At 43.4% G+C, this 22841-nt stretch overlaps 1 protein-coding gene across 1 annotated transcript in view; it reads left to right on the plus strand.

Annotated features, from left to right (window-relative positions):
• nhlrc2 (NHL repeat containing 2) overlaps window positions 1–22841 on the plus strand; it is a 42311-nt gene that overhangs the window by 16505 nt on the left and 2965 nt on the right. The window contains exons 4-11 of the mRNA XM_084142015.1: window positions 343–748; window positions 6805–6926; window positions 7107–7236; window positions 12802–12895; window positions 13460–13691; window positions 19366–19488; window positions 19819–20028; window positions 20318–20534. Of these exons, the coding sequence (XP_083998141.1) occupies window positions 343–748; window positions 6805–6926; window positions 7107–7236; window positions 12802–12895; window positions 13460–13691; window positions 19366–19488; window positions 19819–20028; window positions 20318–20534 (1534 nt within the window). The remainder of the gene's footprint in view (window positions 1–342; window positions 749–6804; window positions 6927–7106; window positions 7237–12801; window positions 12896–13459; window positions 13692–19365; window positions 19489–19818; window positions 20029–20317; window positions 20535–22841) is intronic.

The raw sequence follows: 22841 nt of genomic DNA on the forward strand, positions 1-22841 counted from the left end.
TAGTTTACACACAATTTAAGTCATGGTACTTTAAAAATTCCTTGCCTCGAAACTACTCTGGAACAGGACCAGGCCAGATTGCAATCCACACTCTGGGTGTGTATGCGTAGTCACAAGTACTATTCGCAAACATTGGCACTGAACAAAAACAATAAAAGTGAATGGTAGAAAAACCGTATTTGTATAATATTGAAATGTTAGCCGTTGGAGGTGGTAGCTAAGTAGGTAAACAAATCCAAAGTATGCGTATGGAAACAGCAAGTGATATTGTAATTCAAGTCAACTATGCCATTAACCATAAAATGTTTTACTGAGTTGAATGGATTTTACCTCCTGTTCAAGGTGCTGCAGAACGTGCAGAGCGCTGTGCTCCGCTACAACATCACCCACCCGGTGGTGAATGACGGAGACGCTCGGCTGTGGCATGAGCTGGAGGTGTCCTGTTGGCCCACCCTGGTGCTCATTGGGCCCAGGGGCAACCTGCTCTTCTCGCTGGTGGGAGAGGGTCACCGCGAGCACCTAGCGCTCTTCACCAGCACCTCCCTCCGACACTATGGGGACCAGGTCCTGCTTAGTGACCACCTTGTGGGGACCAAGCTTTACAGGGACTCTCTGCCCCCATCGCTTCTTTCGTTTCCCGGGAAGGTAGCAGTGGATTCCAGTAGCAAGAGACTGGCTATAGCAGATACGGGCCATCATCGGGTACTGGTGGTGTCCAGCATTGGGCAGGTGCTGTACTCTATAGGAGGTAAGGGCTGGAGCATCGCCTCAAAATAAATCAAATGAATGGGGATGCCCGTTTTACACATTCTAATTCTATGATCGCCTTAAGTCTTGACAGAGCTTGTGGTGGAGAAATCTAAACATGCCAGTGGGGAATAGAACATGCTGTATTTTCTGACCCAGTTGAAAGGTGGAGAGTCAGAAGAATCTTAGACATATTTATGTAGCCAATCTATTAAGGCGATTTTTTTATGTCACACAACACCTAAACCCCTGCTTTGAAAGCAGGAATAAGAAATGGAGCACTGTTAAACAATTGTTAACCCCCTAGAGTCGATCTACGTAACATAATAAAAAAATCACCATCAAAATCCGTCAGTTTAAGCTAGAGATACGTTTTTTTGCATTTGATGCGTCTCATTCTGTCAACCAGTTTCATGAGGTAGTCACCTGGAATGCATTTCAATTAACAGGTGTGCCTTGTTAATTTGTGGAATTTCTTTCCTTCTTAATGCGTTTGAGCCAATCAGTTGTGTTGTGACAAGGTAGGGGGGGGTATACAGAAGATAGCCCTATTTGGTAAAAGACAAAGTCTATATATATATCAAATAAGCAAAGAGAAACGACAATCCATCATTACTTTAAGACAAGAAGGTCAGTCAATCCGGAACATTTCAAGAAATTTGAGCATTTCTTCAAGTGCAGCTGCAAAAACCATCAAGCGCTATGATGAAACTGGCTCTCAAGAGGACCGCCACAGGAAAGGAAGACCTGCAGAGGATAAGTTCTTTAGAATAACTGCACCTCAGATTGCAGCCCAAATAAATGCTTCACAGAGTTCAAGTAACAGACACATCTCAACATTAACTGTTCAGATGAGACTGCGTGGTCGAATTGCTGCAAAGAAACCACTACTAAAGGACACCAATAAGAAGAGATTTGCTTGGGCTAAGACACACGAGCAATGGATATTAGACCGGTGGAAATCTGTCCTTTGGTCTGATGAGTCCAAATTTGAGATTTTTGGTTCCAACCGCCGTGTCTTTGTGAGATGCAGAGTAGGTGAACGGATGATCTCTGCATGTGTGGTTCCCACCATGAAGCATGAAGGAGGAGGTGTGATGGTGTGGGGGTGCTTTGCTGTTGACACGGTCAGTGATTGATTTAGAATTCAAGGCACACTTAACCAGCATGGCTACCACAGCATTCTTCAGCGATATGCCATCCCATCTGGTTTGTGTCTAGTGGGGCTATCATTTGTTTTTCAACAGGACAATGACCCAAAACACACCTCCAAGCTGTGTAAGGGCTATTTTACTAAGAAGGAGAGTGATGGAGGTGCCTCCACAATCACCCGACCTCAACCCAATTGAGATGGTTTGGGATGAGTTGGACCGCAGAGTGAAGGAAAAGCAGCCAACAAGTGCTCAGCATATGTGGGAACTCCTTCAAGACTGTTGGAAAAGCATTCCTCATGAAGCTGGTTGAGAGAATGCCAAGAGTGTGCAAAACTGTCATCAAGGCAAAGGGTGGCTACTTTGAAGAATCTAACATCTAAGATATATTTTGATTTGTTTAACACTTCTTTGGTTACAACATGATTCCAAATGTGTTATTTCATCATTTTGATGACTTCACTATTATTCTACAAAGTAGAAAATAGTAAAAATAAAGAAAAACTCTTGAATGAGTAGGTGTGTCCTAACTTTTGACTGGTAGTGTAAATATTAGGACGAGCAATGTCTGAGTGGCATTGACTAAAATACAGTATATACAGTGGGGAGAACAAGTATTTGATACACTGCCAATTTTGCAGGTTTTCCTACTTACAAAGCATATAGAGGTCTGTAATTTTTATCATAGGTACACTTCAACAGTGAGAGACGGAATCTAAAACAAAAATCCAGAAAATCACATTGCATGATTTTTAAGTAATTAATTTCCATTTTATTGCATGACATAAGTATATGATACATCAGAAAAGCAGAACTTCATATTTGGTACAGAAACCTTTGTTTGCAATTACAGAGATCATACGTTTCCTGTAGGTCTTGACCAGGTTTGCACACACTGCAGCAGGGATTTTAGCCCACTCCTCCATACAGACCTTCTCCAGATCCTTCAGGTTTCGGGGCTGTCGCTGGGCAATACGGACTTTCAGCTCCCTCCAAAGATGTTCTATTGGGTTCAGGTCTGGAGACTGGCTAGGCCACTCCAGGACCTTGAGATGCTTCTTACGGAGCCACTCCTTAGTTGCCCTGGCTGTGTGTTTCAGGACATTGTCATGCTGGAAGACCCAGCCACGACCCATCTTCAATGCTCTTACTGAGGGTGCAGTCGTCCCTTACAAGATCTCGCGATAAATGGCCCCATCCATCCTCCCCTCAATACGGTGCAGTCGTCCTGTCCCCTTTGCAGAAAAGCATCCCCAAAGAATGATGTTTCCATCTCCATGCTTCACGGTTGGGATGGTGTTCTTGGGGTTGTACTCATCCTTCTTCTTCCTCCAAACACGGCGAGTGGAGTTTAGACTAAAAAGCTCTATTTATGTCTCATCAGACCACATGACCTTCTCCCATTCCTCCTCTGGATCATCCAGATGGTCATTGGCAAACTTCAGACGGGCCTGGATATGCGCTGGCTTGAGCAGGGGGACCTTGCGTGCGCTGCAGGATTTTAATCCTTGACGGCGTAGTGTGTTACTAATGGTTTTCTTTGAGACTGTGGTCCCAGCTCTCTTCAGGTCATTGACCAGGTCCTGCCGTGTAGTTCTGGGCTGATCCCTCACCTTCCTCATGATCATTGATGCCCCACGAGGTGAGATCTTGCATGGAGCCGAGGGTGATTGACCGTCATCTTGAACTTCTTCCATTTTCTAATAATTGCGCCAACAGTTGTTGCCTTCTCACCAAGCTGCTTGTCTATTGTCCTGTAGCCCATCCCAGCCTTGTGCAGGTCTACAATTTTATCCCCAATGTCCTTACACAGCTCTCTGGTCTTGGCCATTGTGGAGAGATTGGAGTCTGTTTGATTGAGTGTGTGAACAGGTGTCTTTTATACAGGTAACGAGTTCAAACAGGTGCAGTTAATATAGGTAATGAGTGGAGAACAGGAGGGCTTCTTAAAGAAAAACTAACAGGTCTGTGAGAGCCGGAATTCTTACTGGTTGGTAGGTGATCAAATACTTATGTCATGCAATAAAATGTAAATTAATTACTTAAAAATCATACAATGTGATTTTCTGGATTCCGTCTCTCACAGTTGAAGTTTACCTATGATAAAAATTACAGACCTCTACATGCTTTGTAAGTAGGAAAACCTGCAAAATCGGCAGTGTATCAAATACTTGTTGAAATGAGTAAAACATTATGTAAACATTATTAAAGTGACTAGCGTTCCATTTAAAGTGACCAGTGATTCCATGTCTATGTACATAGGGCAGCAGCCTCTTAAGTTGCAGGGTTGAGTAACTGGGTGGTAGCCGGCTAGTGAGGGCTATTTAACAGTCTAATGGCCTTGACATAGTAGCTGTTTTTCAGTCTCTCGGTCCCAGCTTTGATGCACCTGTACTGATTCTGGATGATAGCGGGGTGAACAGGCCGTGGCTCGGGTGGTTGATGTCCTTGATGATCTTTTTGGCTTTCCAGTGACATCGGGTGCTGTAGGTGTCCTGGAGGGCAGGCAGTGTGCCCCTGGTGATGCGTTGGGCAGACCGCACCACCCTCCGTAGAGCCCTGCGGTTGCGGGCGGTGCAGTTGCCGTACCAGGCGATGATACATTCCTACAGGATGCTCTCAATTGTGCATCTGTAAAAGTTTGTGAGGGGACAAGCCACATTTCTTCAGCCTCCAGAGGTTGAAGAGGCGCTGTTGCGCCGTATTCCCCACACTGTCTGTGTGGGTGGAACATTGCAGATTGTCAGTGATGTGTATGCCAAGGAACTTCAAGCTTTCCACCTTCTCCACTGCGGTCCCGTCGATGTGAATGGTGGCGTGCTCTCTCTGTCTCCTGAAGTCCACGATCAGCTCCTTTGTTTTGTTGACGTTGAGGGAGAGGTTATTTTCCTGGCACCACTCCGCCAGGCCCCTCACCTCCTACCTGTAGGCTGTCTCGTCATTGTTGGTAATCAGGCCTACTAAACAATTTTCCGTCACAATTTATCAAAGAAATTGGACGGTAGCTCCCACACTCATGGGGATCCTTTCCCTTTTTGAGGATTAGGGTGATTACTGCATCACTCATAGAAGGTGGGAGCTCACCTGTGTCAATCGATGTGTTAAATGTTTTCAATATTTCTGGGGTAAGCTGCTCTGCAAACCTTTTATAGAAATCACTGGGTATCCCGTCCAACTTGGTATCCCATCCAACCCTGGAGTTTTACCACTGGGTGCTTGTCTTATAGTTTTGGTCAATTCCTCCAAAGCGGCAGGTAGCTTAGTGGGTAAGAGCGTTGTGCCAGTAACCGAAAGGTCGCTGGTTCTAATCCCCAAGCCGACTAGGTGAAAAATCTGTCAATGTGCCCTTGAGCAAGGCACTTAACCCTAATTGCTCCTGTAAGTCGCTCTGGATAAGAGCATCTGCTAAATGACTAAAAATGTAAATGTAATAGGGCGGTCGAGCAAATTCCTGTCTTCCTCTGTTAGTTTAGGAAGGTTCAAATTCTGAAAGAATGCCTCTGCTTTCTGCATATCTAAAGGACCGTCTGAAGTATAAAGTTCCTGATAGAAGTCTCAAAATATATTGTTTATTTCTTTATGATTGGTAATCAGCTTGCCTGTCTTATTTCTGATTTGACCTACCTGCCGATCTGTTTCTTTAGATTTTAATTGACTGGCCAACAGATTTCCTGCCTTTTCACCTGATTCGTACCATTTCTGTTTCAGCCTGTACAGTGAATATTCAGCTTTATTACTGAATAAAGTATTCAGCTCATATTTGGTTTTCATCAGATTTACCAGAGAAATGTTGTTAGGATTGGACCAATATTCCCCCTCCAGCGTTTTGAGCTGTTTATCTAGTTTCTTAATAGTAGCTGATCGTTGTATCATTACTCTGCGTATGTATGCTTTAAAAGCTTTCCAGACATGTACCTGTTTCGCACTATTGTTGTTTGTTTCAAAGAATGAATAGACGGAAGACAGGGTATAGGCCAGGATGATCCACCATGCAATCAGGCTGTTCTGGGACCTGTCTGCGTCTTCTGGTGACCTATTGTTTGAATACATTTACATTTACATTTACGTCATTTAGCAGACGCTCTTATCCAGAGCGACTTACAAATTGGAATACCATGTGCCTTTGTTGTTTTTTAAGGGGGTGGGTTCTACACATGTGTATTGCCACACCCACACAGAAAGGACTGAGCATTTCAGTGGCCCAAGGAGGTTCCGGGAAAGAAATTATATAAAATATATTTTGGGCCTCTCGAGTGGCACAGCCGTCCTAAGGTACTGCATCGTAGTGCTTGAGTAGTCACTACAGACCCGGGTTCGATCCCGGGCTGTGTCGCAGCCGGCCATGACCGGGAGACCCATGAGGCAGCGCACAATTGGCCCAGCATCGTCCGGGTTATGGGGAGGGTTTAGCCGGCCGGGATGTCCTTGTCCCATCGCGCTCTAGCGACTCCTGTGGCAGGCCGGGCGCATGCACGCTGACACAGTCGCCAGTTGTACAGTGTTTCCTCCAACACATTGGTGCGGCTGGCTTCCGGTTTAAGCGAGCAGTGTGTCAAGAAGCAGTGTGGCTTGACAGGGTCGTGTTTCGGGGGACGCATGGCTCTCGACCTTCGCCTCTCTTTATTGGTAATGTTGCATTTTATTAACCTTGTATTTTACTAGAGACTGCTACCTAATGAAACGTGATGGCCATCAAAGATGTGATGGCAATGCAAGTTTATCCAGATGCTGTATTTGTATAGAAATGTAATGGCATGTATAGTATGTTAGCTAGGAGGCAAGGGTCTGTACTCCAACCTGCCCAGGTCAATGCAAATGAAGAAAATCTAATTTAAAAGGCCTCTTTAGACTATTGACATGCACCCCAAATGATGTCTTCCATACATGTCATCCTGTGATGTCACAGGGCCCGAGAGCGGTAGGAAAGATGGTAATCTCGACGAAGCAACCTTCTGCTCCCCACAGGGGGTTGTCATCAAAGGAGATACTGTCTTTGTGGCCGACACTGAAAACCACCTGATCAGAAAGGTAATTATTATTGGCAAAAGATCTGATCTGATTGGTCAAAAGACGAATAAGTGGCAAAAGATCACAATTGGGGTGCTTGTGTAAACGCAGCCTAAGGGATCCTAAGTACTTCAAAATATAACCACCTCAGATTCTTTAATCTTTATTAATGCCCAATCTCTCGCTCACTCTCGCTCTCAGATTGACTTGTTGGAGGGGCAAGTCAGCACCCTGGCAGGAGTGGGATTTCAAGGCACAGACAAGGAGGGAGGGGCCATGGGACCCCAGCAGCCTATCAGCTCACCCTGGGACGTGGCCCTTGGGACTGCAGGTAAGTCTAGAGCCAACTTACTGGTAGGTCTCCACTTAAAATTGATTTAAATTTATCCAGTTTGGGGTGACTAAGTACCAAATTGAATACAACAGATTCGGTTCCAACAGCCCCAGACCCACTGGGTCTATACTTGCGAACATCAGGAAAAGTTTAAACTTTTTTTCTGTCTCAAAATGCACATCAACCAATCACAATCATTGGACGTATTTGCACGTGATAAAACGTTACGTTAGCTGTTCCCATTACATAACCTGGCACATTTAGCCTTATGCTAACCTGACCAGGTGACAGTGATTATATCTGGTAACAAATTCTGCATCATTCAATTACAAATGTGGACGTGATCAAATACCTTTTAATGAAAACGGCCTTATCAGAAGTCAAACGGCACGATATGCTATTCAAAGTTACTAAAGCGCGCCAAATTTCAACTGAGCCAATAGCTCACAGCCTGCTTCCTGGTACTTTTCGCCTTTTGCGGCAAGTTCGAAACCCAGGTGAGATATAGTTTTTTCCTTTGAAATGTACAATTATATTTGTTTTGATAGTGTGTTGCGAAAGGAAGTGCAGCCAAAACAAATATATTTCATGAGGAGTTTCTTTGAGTCCCTCTTACAGACCGACACAGGCTATTGCTACAGGTTAACGTTAGTGCTGCCGGAGCGCACCGGAGCGACGCTCCACCACTTCTTAGAATGGTGCTTGTTTAATCAAGTTTAGATCAAAACTGAATCAATGTCTCGCAATATCACTTAATGATTCATTAGTATTCTACATAGGCCTAACATACCGAATATAATAGCATAGTATAATGTTACTGTTAGCCTACATAATAAATTCAGTTTTTTGTCTATCTGTTACACTTACATGTACTACATTTCATATGCATTGTGTTATTTGAATCGCGCATCGACGACCAGCAGTGAACAGTTTTTTCCTTAACAAAAAAGCATGAAGCGAGGGGTCCTCGAACCCACTTTCTGTGTCACGAAGACTCACAGTCAACCGGTTTAGCTGTATGCCACTTGGCAGTGATTATAATGGAGGTACATGACAGCTACAGTTGAAGTTGGAAGTTTACATACACCTTAGCCAAATACATTTAAACTCAGTTTTTCACAATTCCTGACATTTAATCCTAGTAAAAATTCCCTGTCTTAGGTCAGTTAGGATCACCACTTTATTTTAAGAATGTGAAATGTCAGAATAATAGTAGAGATAATTATTTATTTCAGCTTTTATTTCTTTCATCACATTCCCAGCGGGTCAGACGTTTACATACACTCAATTAGTATTTGGTAGCATTGCCTTTAAATTGTTTAACTTGGGTCAAATGTTTCGGGTAGCATTCCACAAGCTTCCCACAATAAGTTGGGTGAATTTTGGTCCATTCCTCCTGACAGAGCTGGTGTAACTGAGACAGGTTTGTAGGCCTCCTTGCTCGCACATGCTTTTTCAGTTTTGCCCACACATTTTCTATAGGATTGAGGTCAGGGCTTTGTGATGGCCACTCCAATACTTTGACTTTGTTGTCCTTAAGCCATTTTGACACAACTTTGGAAGTATGCTTTGGGTCATTGTCCATTTGGAAGACCCATTTGCGACCAAGCTTTAGCTTCCTGACTGATGTCTTGAGATGTTGCTTCAATATATTCACATAATTTTCCTTCCTCATGATGCCATCTATTTTGTGAAGTGCACCAGTCCCTCCTGCAGCAAAGCACCCCCACAGCATGATGCTGCCACCCCTGTGTTTCACTGTTGGGATGATGTTCTTCGGCTTGCAAGCAGCCCCCTTTTTCCTCCAAACATAACAATGGTCATAATGGCCAAATAGTTCTATTTTTGTTTCATCAGACCAGAGGACATTTCTCCAAAAAGTACGATCTTTGTCCCCATGTGCAGTTGAAAACCGTAGTCTGGCTTTTTTATGGCGGTTTTGGAGCAGTGGCTTCTTCCTTGCTGAGCGGCCTTTCAGGTTATGTCGATATAGGACTTGTTTTACTGTGGATATAGATACTTTTGTACCTGTTTCCTCCAACATCTTCACAAGGTCCTTTGCTGTTGTTCTGCACTTTTCGCACCAAAGTTCGTTCATCTCTAGGAGACAGAACGCGTCTCCTTCCTGAGCGGTATGACGGCTGCGTGGTCCCATGGTGTTTATACTGGCGTACTATTGTTTGTACGGATGAATGTGGTACCTTCAGGCGTTTTGGAAATTGCTCCCAAGGATGAACCAGACTTGTGGAGGTCTACAACATTCTGAGGTCTTGGCTGATTTCTTTTGATTTTCCCATGATGTCAAGCAAAGAGACAATACGTTTTAAGGTAGGCCTTGAAATACATCCACAGGTAGACCTCCAATTGACTCAAATGATGTCAATTAGCCTATCAGAAGCTTCTAAAGCCATGACATCATTTTCTGGAATTTTCCAAGCTTTTTAAAGGCACAGTCAACTTAGTGTATGTAAACTTCTGACCCACTGGAATTGTGATACAGTGAATTATAAGTGAAATAATCTGTCTGTAAACAATTGTTGGAAAAATTACTAAGTAGTAGATGTCCTATTTCTAAAACTAAAAGTATTGTATTTGGGACAAATCATTCACTAAACCCTAAACCTCAACTAAACCTTGTAATAAATAATATGGAAATTGAGCAAGTAGAGGTGACTAAACTGCTTGGAGTAACCCTGGATTGTAAACTGTCATGGTCAAAACATATTGATACAACATTAGCTAAGATGGGGCGAAGTCTGTCCATAATAAAGTGCTGCTCTACCTTCTTAACAGCACTATCAACAAGGCAGGTCCTACAGGCCCTAGTTTTGACGCACCTGGACTACTGTTCAGTGTTGTGGTCAGGTGCCACAAAAAAGGACTTAGGAAAATTGCAATTGGCTCAGATCAGGGCAGCACGGCTGGCCTTTGGATGTACACAGAGAGCTAATATTAATAATATGCATGTCAATCTCTCCTAGCGCAAAGTGGAGGAGAGATTAACTTCATCACTACTTGTATTTATTAGAGGTATGGACATGTTGAATGCACCGAGCTGTCTGTTTGAACTACTGGCGCACAGCTCGGTCACCCATGCGTACCCCACAAGACATGCCACCAGAGGTCTCTTCACAGTCCCCAAGTCCAGAACAGACTATGGGAGGCACACAGTACTACATAGAGCCATGACTACATGGAACTCTATTCCACATCAAGTAACTGATGCAAGCAGTAAAATTAGATTTAAAAAAAACAGATTTAAATATATTTTTACATTTTCAACTTTATTTTACATGTTTACGATTTGTTTCATTTTGAATTCAATGCTTAAGGCGTGAAATTGACCCCATCGAGATTTGCTAGCAAAATATTACTCTGTTTAAGCTGTTATGGGTAGTATGTCAGTATAGATGGGGTGTTTTGCGTCCTTGCTTGAATATAAAGCATAGAAGGCTTTATTTTACCCAATGACTCCAAGCATCTGTACGAGCTCTGAAATATTTGGGTCCTGTGTACTCAAAATGTTTAGTTGCAGATCTAAAGCGTTCAAGTGTATGGCCCTAGTACAGTGGGGAGAACAAGTATTTGATACACTGCCGATTTTGCAGGTTTTCCTACTTACGAAGCATGTAGAGGTCTGTAATTTTTATCATAGGTACACTTCAACTGTGAGAGACGGAATCTAAAACAAAAATCCAGAAAATCACATTGTATGATATTTAAGTAATTAATTTGCATTTAATTGCATGACATAAGTATTTGATCACCTACCAACCAGTAAGAATTCCGGCTCTCACAGACCTGTTAGTTTTTCTTTAAGAAGCCCTCCTGTTCTCCACTCATTACCTGTATTAACTGCACCTGTTTGAACTCGTTACCTGTATAAAAGATACCTGTCCACACACTCAATCAAACAGACTCCAAACTCTCCACAATGGCCAAGACCAGAGAGCTGTATAAGGACATCAGGGATAAAATTGTAGACCTGCACAAGGCTGGGATGGGCTACAGGACAATAGGCAAGCAGCTTGGTGAGAAGGCAACAACTGTTGGCGCAATTATTAGAAAATGGAATAAGTTCAAGATGATGGTCAATCACCCTCGGTCTGGGGCTCCATGCAAGATCTCACCTCGTGGGGCATCAATGATTATGAGGAAGGTGAGGGATCAGCCCAGAACTACACAGCAGGACCTGGTCAATGACCTGAAGAGAGCTGGGACCACAATCTCAAAGAAAACCCTTAGTAACACATTACGCCGTCATGGATTAAAATCCTGCAGCGCACGCAAGGTTCCCCTTCTCAAGCCAGCGCATGTCCAGGCCCGTCTGAAGTTTGCCAATGACCATCTGGATGATCCAGAGGAGGAATAGGAGAAGGTCATGTGGTCTGATGAGACAAAAATAGAGCTTTTTGGTCTAAACTCCACTCGCCGTGTTTGGAGCAAGAAGAAGGATGAATACAACCCCAAGAACACCATCCCAACCGTGAAGCATGGAGGTGGAAACATCATTCTTTGGGGATACTTTTCTGCAAAGGGGACAGAACGACTGCACCGTATTGAGGAGAGGATGGATGGGGCCATGTATTGCGAGATCTTGGCCAACAACCTCCTTCCCTCAGTAAGAGCAATGAAGATGGGTCGTGGCTGGGTCTTCCAGCATGACAACGACCCGAAACACACAGCCAGGGCAACTAAGGAGTGGCTCCGTAAGAAGCATCTCAAGGTCCTGGAGTGGCCTAGCCGGTCTCCAGACCTGAATCCAATAGAACATCTTTGGAGGGAGCTGAAAGTCCGTATTGCCCAGCGACAGCCCCGAAACCTGAAGGATCTGGAGAAGGTCTGTATGGAGGAGTGGGACAAAATCCCTGCTGCAGTGTGTGCAAACCTGGTCAAGACATACAGGAAACGTATGATCTCTGTAATTGCAAACAAAGGTTTCTGTACCAAATATTAAGTTCCGCTTTTCTGATGTATCAAATACTTATGTCATGCAATAAAATGCAAATGAATTACTTAAAAATCATACAATGTGATTTTCTGGATTTTTGTTTTAGATTCCGTCTCTCACAGTTGAAGTGTACCTATGATAAAAAATTACAGACCTCTACATTCTTTGTAAGTAGGACAACGTGCAAAATCGGCAGTGTATCAAATACTTGTTCTCCCCACTGTATATGCCCTCAATACTTAAAAAATCTATCTGTCCTTCCTGGTTATTTGAGATAATCTCAGATCAAGTCAATGGATCTGGGAAAGAAAGGTTACCACCCTATTGCTTCCGCCAATCCACCCAATTCAGATTTGTGATTACTTCAAGGGAGGAGGGTAGGATGCATTTTGTGAAGTATCAGAACAGGTCATACCATTTTCACACTATTGTGCCAACCTGAACTGTACTGTGTTAGTCTTGGTTATTTTCCGGTCACCTTGTCCTTTCCAGCACGGTTCCAGCAACTATGGTGGATGTATGATCAGGCCAGAGCAGTACAGTATAGCTCGGCTTCGCTCGATTCGGCTCGCTCAGTAGTGTGAAAGGGGTATTTCTGTGTTACTTTCCAGGCGGTGAGGAGGATAACGTGCTGTGGGTGGCCATGGCAGGGACACACCAGATCTGGGCTCTGTTCCTGGCCAATGGGAAGCTGCCTAAAGGAAGGTGAGCGGCTGGCATATAATTACTTTGTGCACTGGCAACTGTTTCAGGGCCAGATAATGTTGTTCTTTCATATATTCAGTCTAGAATCAACTAGGCTACTAGCTTCTATCTACCCCTTTGGTGTTTTCAAATCTGAACGAGAACCCAATAATGTGACAGATCCACTGTCAGGGGAGCTTGCACCATATTGCTTACGTACACCAATCCAGTTCCTTAGGATCAAACGGTGAAGGGGCTCCTGGGGCTAGGACTGGTTTACAGACCAATGTTGTGATATTTCACCATTCCATAGATTTGACTGTAAGCTGTAGTGCCTATCAATTTGCATCCAATGCTGTAATGGATGATCATTTTATTTTAAATATTTTGGAGGGTTTTATTTATTCATTGAGATGGGACAGTGAAGAGGAGTTAGGTGATATTATGAGTCAGAAGGGCATGGGTCAGATTAGAACCCATGCCGGCTGGTATACATGTGTGCCAGGTTCCGCGGAACTAACCACTGGATCACACAGGCTACATACACATAGATGATAATATTAACAACATAACAACTCCCTTCAGCGAGTCCAAAGCGGGGATGTGTGTGCGCTTCGCCGGCAGTGGCAACGAGGAGAATCGCAACAACGCCTACCCCCACAAGGCAGGCTTTGCCCAGCCCTCGGGCCTGGCCCCCGCTCCGGAGGAGCCCTGGGGGTGCCTGTACGTGGCCGACAGCGAGAGCAGCACTGTGCGCTCCCTGGCGCTGAAGGATGGCGCCGTCAAACTGCTGGTGGGGGGCGAGAGAGACCCCCTGGTGAGTCAGTCCGGTGATGGGACAGTAAGGGGGCGGGGGTAGTGGGTGGCTCAAGGTCAAATATACCCCTAACCACACATCTAGAATCACATTACCATAACCCCAATCTTAACCCTAACCCTTAGGAGGAGGAAAAAATATCTGAACCTGTATCATAGTTTAGGGGTAACCTATAGACAATATAGCAAGAACAATAGTGTTCTATATCTATGGGGTAACCTCTACTTATTCATAGAGGTATTTCTGAGCGTCAAGGATTGTGACACTGGGTTGTGTGTGTTGTTTTTTTGCTCATTAATCCAAAATTAAAATCAATGTAGTTGCAACCCAAAAGGAATCCGCTGTACATTTTTATCTCAATTCATAGGATAGACCCTCTTGTTTCCAGTGGAGCTGTTTTGTCACTGACCATATTAGGCTGATACCAGATCATGTTACATTACCTGAAACAGGACAGCATTTGTCGTGACAAGATTTGAAAAGCATTACTAGCGCCATGTAACATTTGTTACGAGTTTAGTTGACAATCGTGGGAAGTTTCCAAACCTTTTGAAACGTTTTATAATGGGAATGTTATCCAATCATTTTGATTTATTGAGCATGCTGACAAGGAGATATGGCTGTTTATTTAAATTCCCCAAATTGCATTGCAGTCAAACCAATATGATTTCTTTGTTGCGTCGCTTTTTTTTTCTGAAGCAGAAGATGAAAATAAATTGGATTTAATCATTTACATAAATTGTAATGATGTTAATCAGTGTTTGTCAGCTTAATAATAAGAACGACGTAGTGACTTAAAGTAGTCATACCCCTTGACTAATTCCACATTTTGTTACAAGCTGAATTCCAAAATATTTTTTTTCTCTCACCCATCTACACACAATACCCCATAATACCTAAATGAAAACATGTTTTTAGAAATGTTTGCAAATGTATTGAAAATGAAATACTGAAATATCTAATTTACATAATTATTTACACCCCTGAGTCAGTACTCTGTAGAAGCACCTTCGGCAGCAATTACAGCAGTGAGTCTTTCTGGGTAAGTCTCTAAGAGCTTTGCACACTTGGATTGTGCGACATTTGCCCATTATTCTTTTCAAAATTCTTAAAGCTGTCAAATTGGTTGTTGATCATTGCTAGACAACCGTTTCCAGGTCTTGCCGTGGATTTTCAAACAGATTTAAGTCAAAACTCTAACTCTGCCACTCAGGAACATTCACTGTCTTCTTGGTAAGCAACTCCAGTGTAGATTTGGCCTTGTGTTTAAGGTTATTGCCCTGCTGGAAGGTGAATTCTTCTCTCAATGTCTGGTGGAAAGCAGACTGATACAGGATTTCCTCTAGGAAAAAAAAAACTCCCCAGTCCTTAATGATTACAAGCATACACATAACATGATGCAGCCACCACCGTGCTTGAAAATATGGAGAGTGGTACTCAGTAATGTGTTGTATTGGATTTGCCCCAAACATAACACTTTTGGAATATTTGTATTCTTTACAGGGTTCCTTCTTTTCACTCTGTCAATTAAGTTAGTATTGTGGAGTAACTACAATGTTGTTGATCCATCCTCCGTTTTCTTCTATCACAGCCATTAAACTCTGTAACTGATTTAAAGTCACCATTGGCCTCATGGTAAAATCCCTGAGCGGTTTCCTTCCTCTCCGGCAACTGAGTTAGGAAGGACGGCTGTATCGTTGTAGTGACTGGGTGTATTGATACACCATCCAAAGTGTAAATAATAACTTCACTATGTTCAGATAGACATTCAATGTCTGTTTATTTACCCATCTACCAAAATGTGCCGTTCTTTGTGAGGCATGGGAAAACCTCCCTGGTCTTTGTGGATGAATCTGTGTTAAAAATTCTCTGCTTGAATGAAGTGCCTTACAGATAATTATATGTGTGGGGTACAGAGATGAGGCAGTCATTAAAAAATTATGTTAAACACTGTTATTGCACACAGTCCATGGAACGTATTATGTGACTTAAGAAAATATTTTACTCATAAACGTATTTAGGCTTGCCATAACAGAGGTTGAATACTTATTGACTCAAGACATTTTGGTTTTTCATTTTTAATTAATTTTGAAAAACATAATTCCACTTTGACATTATGGGGTATTTGTGTGTGTGTGTGTGTGTGTGTGTGTGTAGGCCAGTGACAATACATGTCAATTTAATCCATTTTAAATTCAGGTTGTAACAACAAAATGTGGAAAAAGTCAAGGGTTGTGAATACATTCTGAAGGCACTGTATATGACTGAGTGTATTGCTACACCATCCAAAGTGTAATTAATAACTTCACCATGCTCAGAGGGATATTCAATGTCTGTTTTTTTACCAATCTACCAATAGGTGCCGTTCTTTGTGAGGCATGGGAAAACCTCCCTGGTCTTTGTGGATGAATCTGTGTTTAAAATTCTCTGCTCGAATGAAGGGCCTTACAGATTTATATGTGCAGAGGGGTACAGAGATGAGGCGTATTGATACACCACCCAAAGTATAATTAATAACTTCACCATGCTCAAAGGGGTATACAGGTTTGTAGAAATGTTTGCAAATGTTTGCAAATGTATAAAAAAATGGAAAATGTATATCACATTTACTTAAATATTCAGACCCTTTACTCAGTAATTTTTTGAAGTACCTTTGACAGCGATTACAGCCTTGAGTCTTCTTGGGTATGATGCTACAAGCTTGGCACACATGTATTTGGGGAGTTTCTCCCATTCTTCTCTGCAGATCCTCTCAAGCTCTGTCAGGTTGGATGGGGAGCGTAGCTGCACAGCTATTTTTAGGTCTCTCCAGAGATGTTCGATTGGGTTCAAGTCCGGGCTCTGGCTGGGCCACTCAAGGACATTCAGAGACTTGTCCTGAAGCCACTCCTGTGTTGTCTTGGCTGTGTGCTTAGGATCGTTGTCCTGTTGGAAGGTGAACCTTCGCCCCCAGTCTGAGCTCCTGAGCGTTCTGGAGCAGGTTTTTATCAAGGATCTCTCTGTACTTTGCTCCGTTCATCTTTCCCTCGATCCTGACTAGTCTCCCAGTCCCTGCCAATGAAAAACATCCCCACAGCATGATGCTGCCAACACCATGCTTCACCGTAGGGATGGTATTGGCCAGGTGATGAGCGGTGCCTGGTTTCCTCCAGATGTGACGCTTGGCATTCAGGCCAAAGACTTCAATCTTGGTTTCATCAGACAAGAGAATCTTGTTTCTCATGGTCTGAGAGTCCTTTAGGTGCCTTTTACTGAGCGGGCTGTCATGTGCCTTTTACTGAGGAGTGGCTTCCGTCTGGCCACTCTAACATAAAGGCCTGATTTGGTGGAGTGCTGCAGAGATGGGAAAACCTTCCAGAAGGACAACCATCTCCACAGAGGAACTCTGGAGCTCTGTCAGAATGACCATCGGGTTCTTGGTCACCTCCCTGACCAAGGCCCTTCTCCCCCGATTGCGGCCAGCTCTAGGAAGAATCTTGGTGGTTCCAAATTTCTTCCATTTAAAAATGATGGAGGCCACTGGGTTCTTGGGGACCTTCAATGCTGCAGAATGTTTTTGGTACCCTTCCCCAGATCTGTGCCTCGACACAATCCTGTCTCAGAGCTCTACGGACAATTCCTTTGACCTCATGGCTTGGTTTTTGCTTTGACATGCACTGTCAACTGTAAAACCTTATATAGACAGGTGTGTGCCTTTCCAAATCATGTCCAATCAATTGAATTTACCACAGGTGGACTCCAATCAAGTTGTAGAAACATCTCAAGGATGATCAATGGAAACAGGATGCACTTGAGCTCAATTTTGAGTGTCATAGCAAAGGGTCTGAATACTTATGTAAATAAGGTATTTCTGTTTTTTAAAACAACAACAAAAATGTGTGCTTTTGGGGGGTACTCAAGGACTGGAGTTGGGAACCACTGGGCTATAGTGTAGTCTTGGAAATACCAGACCTAGGGCAACAGCACTAGGTCTGGGGAACGTGGAATTATCTTGACCCCTTTGAAAGGGGAGAAAAACAATTCCGGGGAGGGTGTTCTTCAGACAGACAACAGTCCCAACAAATCACGAGTTTGGGCTTGCGAGCGGGAATTGTGCTCTTTAAAAACGATACCCTCGGAAGCATGACAGAGACGTACACAATGCGGACGTAGATAGTTAGGCTAATTATAGCCACAACCAGTCAGTGGTTGAAAGCTTGTAACGGTAGCTGTCATGGCGCAGGCAAAAAACATCTCACGTGCGAAATACACTCATTGAAAATATCCTCTGTAAGCTCCATTTGGCTAACTACCAATTTTGTGTTGAAGCCACGTATTGTGTTTGAGAGCTCGCGCTTTGTACTTGTAGAGCAATTTCTCCATCAGGGCCGTCGCAGTTTTTTCGACATGGCATCTTGTATTCTGGTTCTAGATATGCAATTATGGTATTGAAGCCGACGTACCCTACCATTGACAATGGCTGCATATCAACTGCAATCATTTCTGTAATCAGCGCTGTGATTTTCTCACTCTGTCCCTTATCGCACTGCTGCCAGCAACGGGTTTGGTCTCCCTTTACGAGCAAGGTATTGTGTTTAATTTGAAAACAGCGTAACATTTTGTAAAAGCATAATATTTCTGAAAAGACTGCCTGAAATGTCTGCCTGTTTTGGTGGGAAGGAGTTTTGGCCTTCCATGGTGACATCACCATGCGGTAAATTAGTTAATTTACCAATAAGAAAGAGTTCCAAACCTCTCTGCCAATAACAGCTCATTTTCAGTTTTCCCCTCCCCACTCAGACCACTCCGTGACAATCCTAGCCCAATTCTTGCTAGAGAAATTGCCCTTTGCTAAGAAGCTATTTTTGTTTATTTTTGACAATTTTATTTGAAAACAATCACAGTAAGGTACTTAATTGTTACCTAGAAACTATTTGATATTGAGATAAAAACATCTGTATTGGACCTTTTAAGAAACACTCGTTTTCGTTGTAAAACATTTTGCAAAGGTTTGCTACGGTGTGCACAATGAATACACCCCTGCACTAACCCTAAAGCAGAGCATTGTTTTCAATGTTTTTTAAAAATTGTATAAAAACATTTATGAGAGTAATCTGTCTTTAGAAACTTGTGATGATTCGTCAGGGAAAATCTTAATGTGGTATCACTTGGAAGTACAATCAATTGCACCGCTTCATCATCAGGTCAATCTTTATACTCTGGCCAATCGGAAGGCTTCATTTAACAAATAGTTGACTCAGTTCAGATACCTAATACTTTGACCAATGGCAAGGCTACTGAGTCGAAATTGGCCCTAAATCAGGGGTGCCAAGCAAAGTTTGCCCCAGGAGCCGCATTCACTCTTCAACGAGGGCCACACTGAAAATTAGCAACATTTCCTCTATCCATCGTTTTGTGAATTTTCTATGCTCCCTGTCTAGCTTTCATTTCAGTGATTTCTTAGGCGAGCTGGACACAGTCAAGAAACTATATGAATGTTGGTCCATTATCCTTCCTACACCGTTTAGATTTGGTTTGAGTTATTTGAAAGTATATTGAGTTCCCCCCCCCCCCTCCAATTGGGCCGTATGTTTGACACCCCTGCTCTAGATGGATGGATGACTAAAGTTGCTTTGAAATGAATTGAAGCATGTAACTTCACTCATGTTGTTAATGTGGTGTCTTTTGGGGACAGAACCTGTTTGCCTTTGGGGATGTGGACGGAAAAGGAGTGGACGCAAAGCTCCAGCACCCTCTCGGTGTGGCCTGGGCTCCTGACCAAGGCCTCCTCTATGTGGCGGACTCCTACAACCACAAGGTCTGTTTTTCAGAGTATGACTGTCAAATAAATGTTTTATAAAATGTGTTAATGTTTACACTGTATTTCATGGACATGTGGTTTTACATCAGTATCCAGTGACATTGTCATCAAGAGGAACAGCTTGTGGGGTGTCTTGGATGTTTTCTCTGAAACAGGCAATAGACAATTCATATGTAAAGCCTTCATATTCTCTGCTGTGAGATTGGAGATTGCTTCTTGAAAAGACAGTAGGCCTTGAGGGCAGAGTGCATGTATGTTTAGACTGGTTGTATAGAGTACTCACAAATCAAATCCCTCTTAGCCTTGCTGTGTTTGTGTTTGTTTCAGATCAAAGTGGTGGACCCAAAAACCAGGCAGTGTCTGGTTGTGGCTGGGACAGGGGAAGCTGGTGACGTGTTAGGGCCAGGGTTGACTGAATCCAGCTTCAATGAGCCTGGTGGCCTATGTGTCGGGGATGGGGGTAGGGTGCTGTATGTAGCTGACACCAACAACCACCATCTCAAAGTCCTGGACCTGGACACCAAGACCGTGTCGCTGGTGAGGGGTGAAAGAGCATTATTGTGTGTGTGTGTGTGTTAATAACCATTTATCTATCTGTTCAGTAGCCTTCATATTAAATAAGTACGGTTTGCCCGAAAACATTTTGGTTTGAAATGATCTGACCTCTGCTCAAAAGCTTTTTTTTAAAGAGAGAACAAGTGGAAAGCCATATATGTTATGGGACTTGCTTTTCCTTTGACTAAGTCACTCGGATCGTTTCTTTTAATACAGCTTCTCTTTTAGAAACACCAAAGAAAAGTGTTTCTCTTCTCTCCCTCTCTTGTAGTTTCCCATTTCAGTGGAGGACGCGGTAGACTCTGCACCAACTAAGTCCTCTGGGCCTTGTAAAGTCCCCAAGCTCCCCAAATCTGCTTCTAGGGTGAAGATGCCACCACTGGCAGTGTCACCAGGACAGACACTCAATTTGGAGCTGGTGCTATCGCTACCAGCGGGCACCAAGCTCACTGAAGACGCACCCAGCTTTTGGACCCTGTCAGCAGAAGGTAATGAAAATTACACCAGTGTAATGTTCAGTAGGGCACAATGTTGTCAATGTTTTGAAACATAACCTTGGTCACGTGACTGTGAAGCTGTTCCCATTCATGTTGATGCCTCAAGCTGGAAAAAGTTAGAGAATTACTAAAACATTCCCATTCAAATTAAGTTCTGTACTGGGCTCCAGTGAGTGTTCCAGTTAAATTGCTGTGGTGTGAGGGGCATTATTAATTATATTTCTATAGTTTCCAGTCCCCTTGACTGTAAGGAACAATTCTGACAGGACATTGTGGAGCGTTCAAGGTCAAAGCAAACCTGGATATGAAATAAACCTTACATTGGGGGTCGTAGGGGCATCCCAATCCCTAGGCCCTTTTGCCTTGCCTTCTCAATAGCTCCACCTAACCCACTTGCAGGCGAGATGGACACCAATCTTTTTCGAATTGTTAAACAACAGCCCTAGGGATAGGAGTGAAGGATAGATTTGAAATTGTGCCTTATTGTCCCAGGCAGTAGACACTCTATGTTGAAATACAAACTGACATGCTGACTGATGTAGTTGCATCTTTTCTCTCGCTTTGTTCACACTTTCCAGACATGCTCTTAGCTTCACAAACACTCCTGTTCTCACACTCTCTCTAGTCAGGCTTTTGTTTAGCTTATGTTCAATGGCCCTGTCCCTCACAATGAATGATGCCTAAACTCCAGCCTTTTATATTTGGAATATGCCACTGGGCAAAATGGCCTAACGTGGCTATGCCGTGAAGTGTTCACAGCATCACTGTATGGCCTTATTTACTCCCATCGTCAGTCCTCTGACTTAGTGATGTTCTACGAGCGTTAGTGTGATGTTTGCAATGTGTCAATGATATTCAAACCTGATGGATTGACGGGACACCTCACTTTTCTTTCTCAATTACTTGATCAATTATTTCCAATATTAATTTGTGAAGTTCAATAATTTTGTGCTTTGATCAAAAGTCATAAAGTAATTGAGGTTGTGTGGCCCTCAATTGATTGCAAATTCCACCTCAGGTTCTAATGATTAAATGTATTATTGTGGTCGTGAATGTAAATACAGTGGGGAGAACAAGTATTTGATACACTGCCGATTTAGCAGGTTTTCCTACTTGCTAAGCATGTAGAGGTCTGTAATTTTTATGATAGGTACACTTCAACTGTGAGAGACGGAATCTAAAACAAAAATCCAGAAAATCACATTGTATGATTTTTAAGTAATTAATTTGCATTTGAGTGCATGACATAAGTATTTGATACATCAGAAAAGCAGAATTTAATATTTGGTACAGAAACCTTTGTTTGCAATTACAGAGATCATACATTTCCTGTAGGTCTTGACCAGGTTTGCACACACTGCAGCAGGGATTTTGGCCCTCTCCTCCATACAGACCTTCTCCAGATCCTTCAGGTTTCGGGGCTGTCGCTGGGCAATACAGACTTTCAGCTCCCTCCAAAGATGTTCTATTGGATTCAGGTCTGGAGACTGGCTAGGCCACTCCAGGACCTTGAGATGCTTCTTACGGAGCCACTCCTTAGTTGCCCTGGCTGTGTGTTTCGGGTCGTTGTCATGCTGGAAGACCCAGCCACGACCCATCTTCAATGCTCTTACTGAGGGAAGGAGGTTGTTGGCCAAGATCTCGCGATACATGGCCCCATCCATCCTCCGCTCAATACGGTGCAGTCGTCCTGTCCCCTTTGCAGAAAAGCATCCCCAAAGAATGATGTTTCCACCTCCATGCTTCACGGTTGGGATGGTGTTCTTGGGGTTGTACTCATCCTTCTTCTTCCTCCAAACACGGCGAGTGGAGTTTAGACCAAAAAGCTCTATTTTTGTCTCATCAGACCACATTACCTTCTCCCATTCCTCCTCTGGATCATCCAGATGGTCATTGGCAAACTTCAGACGGGCCTGGACATGCGCTGGCTTGAGCAGGGGGACCTTGCTTGCGCTGCAGGATTTTAATCCATGACGGCGTAGTGTGTTACTAATGGTTTTCTTTGAGACTGAGGTCCCAGTGCTCTTCAGGTCATTGACCAGGTCCTGCCGTGTAGTTCTGGGCTGATCCCTCACCTTCCTCATGATCATTGATGCCCCACGAGGTGAGATCTTGCATGGAGCCCCAGACCGAGGGTGATTGACCGTCATCTTGAACTTCTTCCATTTTCTAATAATTGCGCCAACAGTTGTTGCCTTCTCACCAAGCTGCTTGCCTATTGTCCTGTAGCCCATCCCAGCCTTGTGCAGGTCTACAATTTTATCCCTGATGTCCTTACACAGCTCTCTGGTCTTGGCC

The sequence above is a fragment of the Coregonus lavaretus genome (genome assembly GCF_964263955.1).
Source record: "Coregonus lavaretus genome assembly, chromosome: 25".
In the NCBI taxonomy this organism is placed as follows: Eukaryota; Metazoa; Chordata; class Actinopteri; order Salmoniformes; family Salmonidae; genus Coregonus; species Coregonus lavaretus.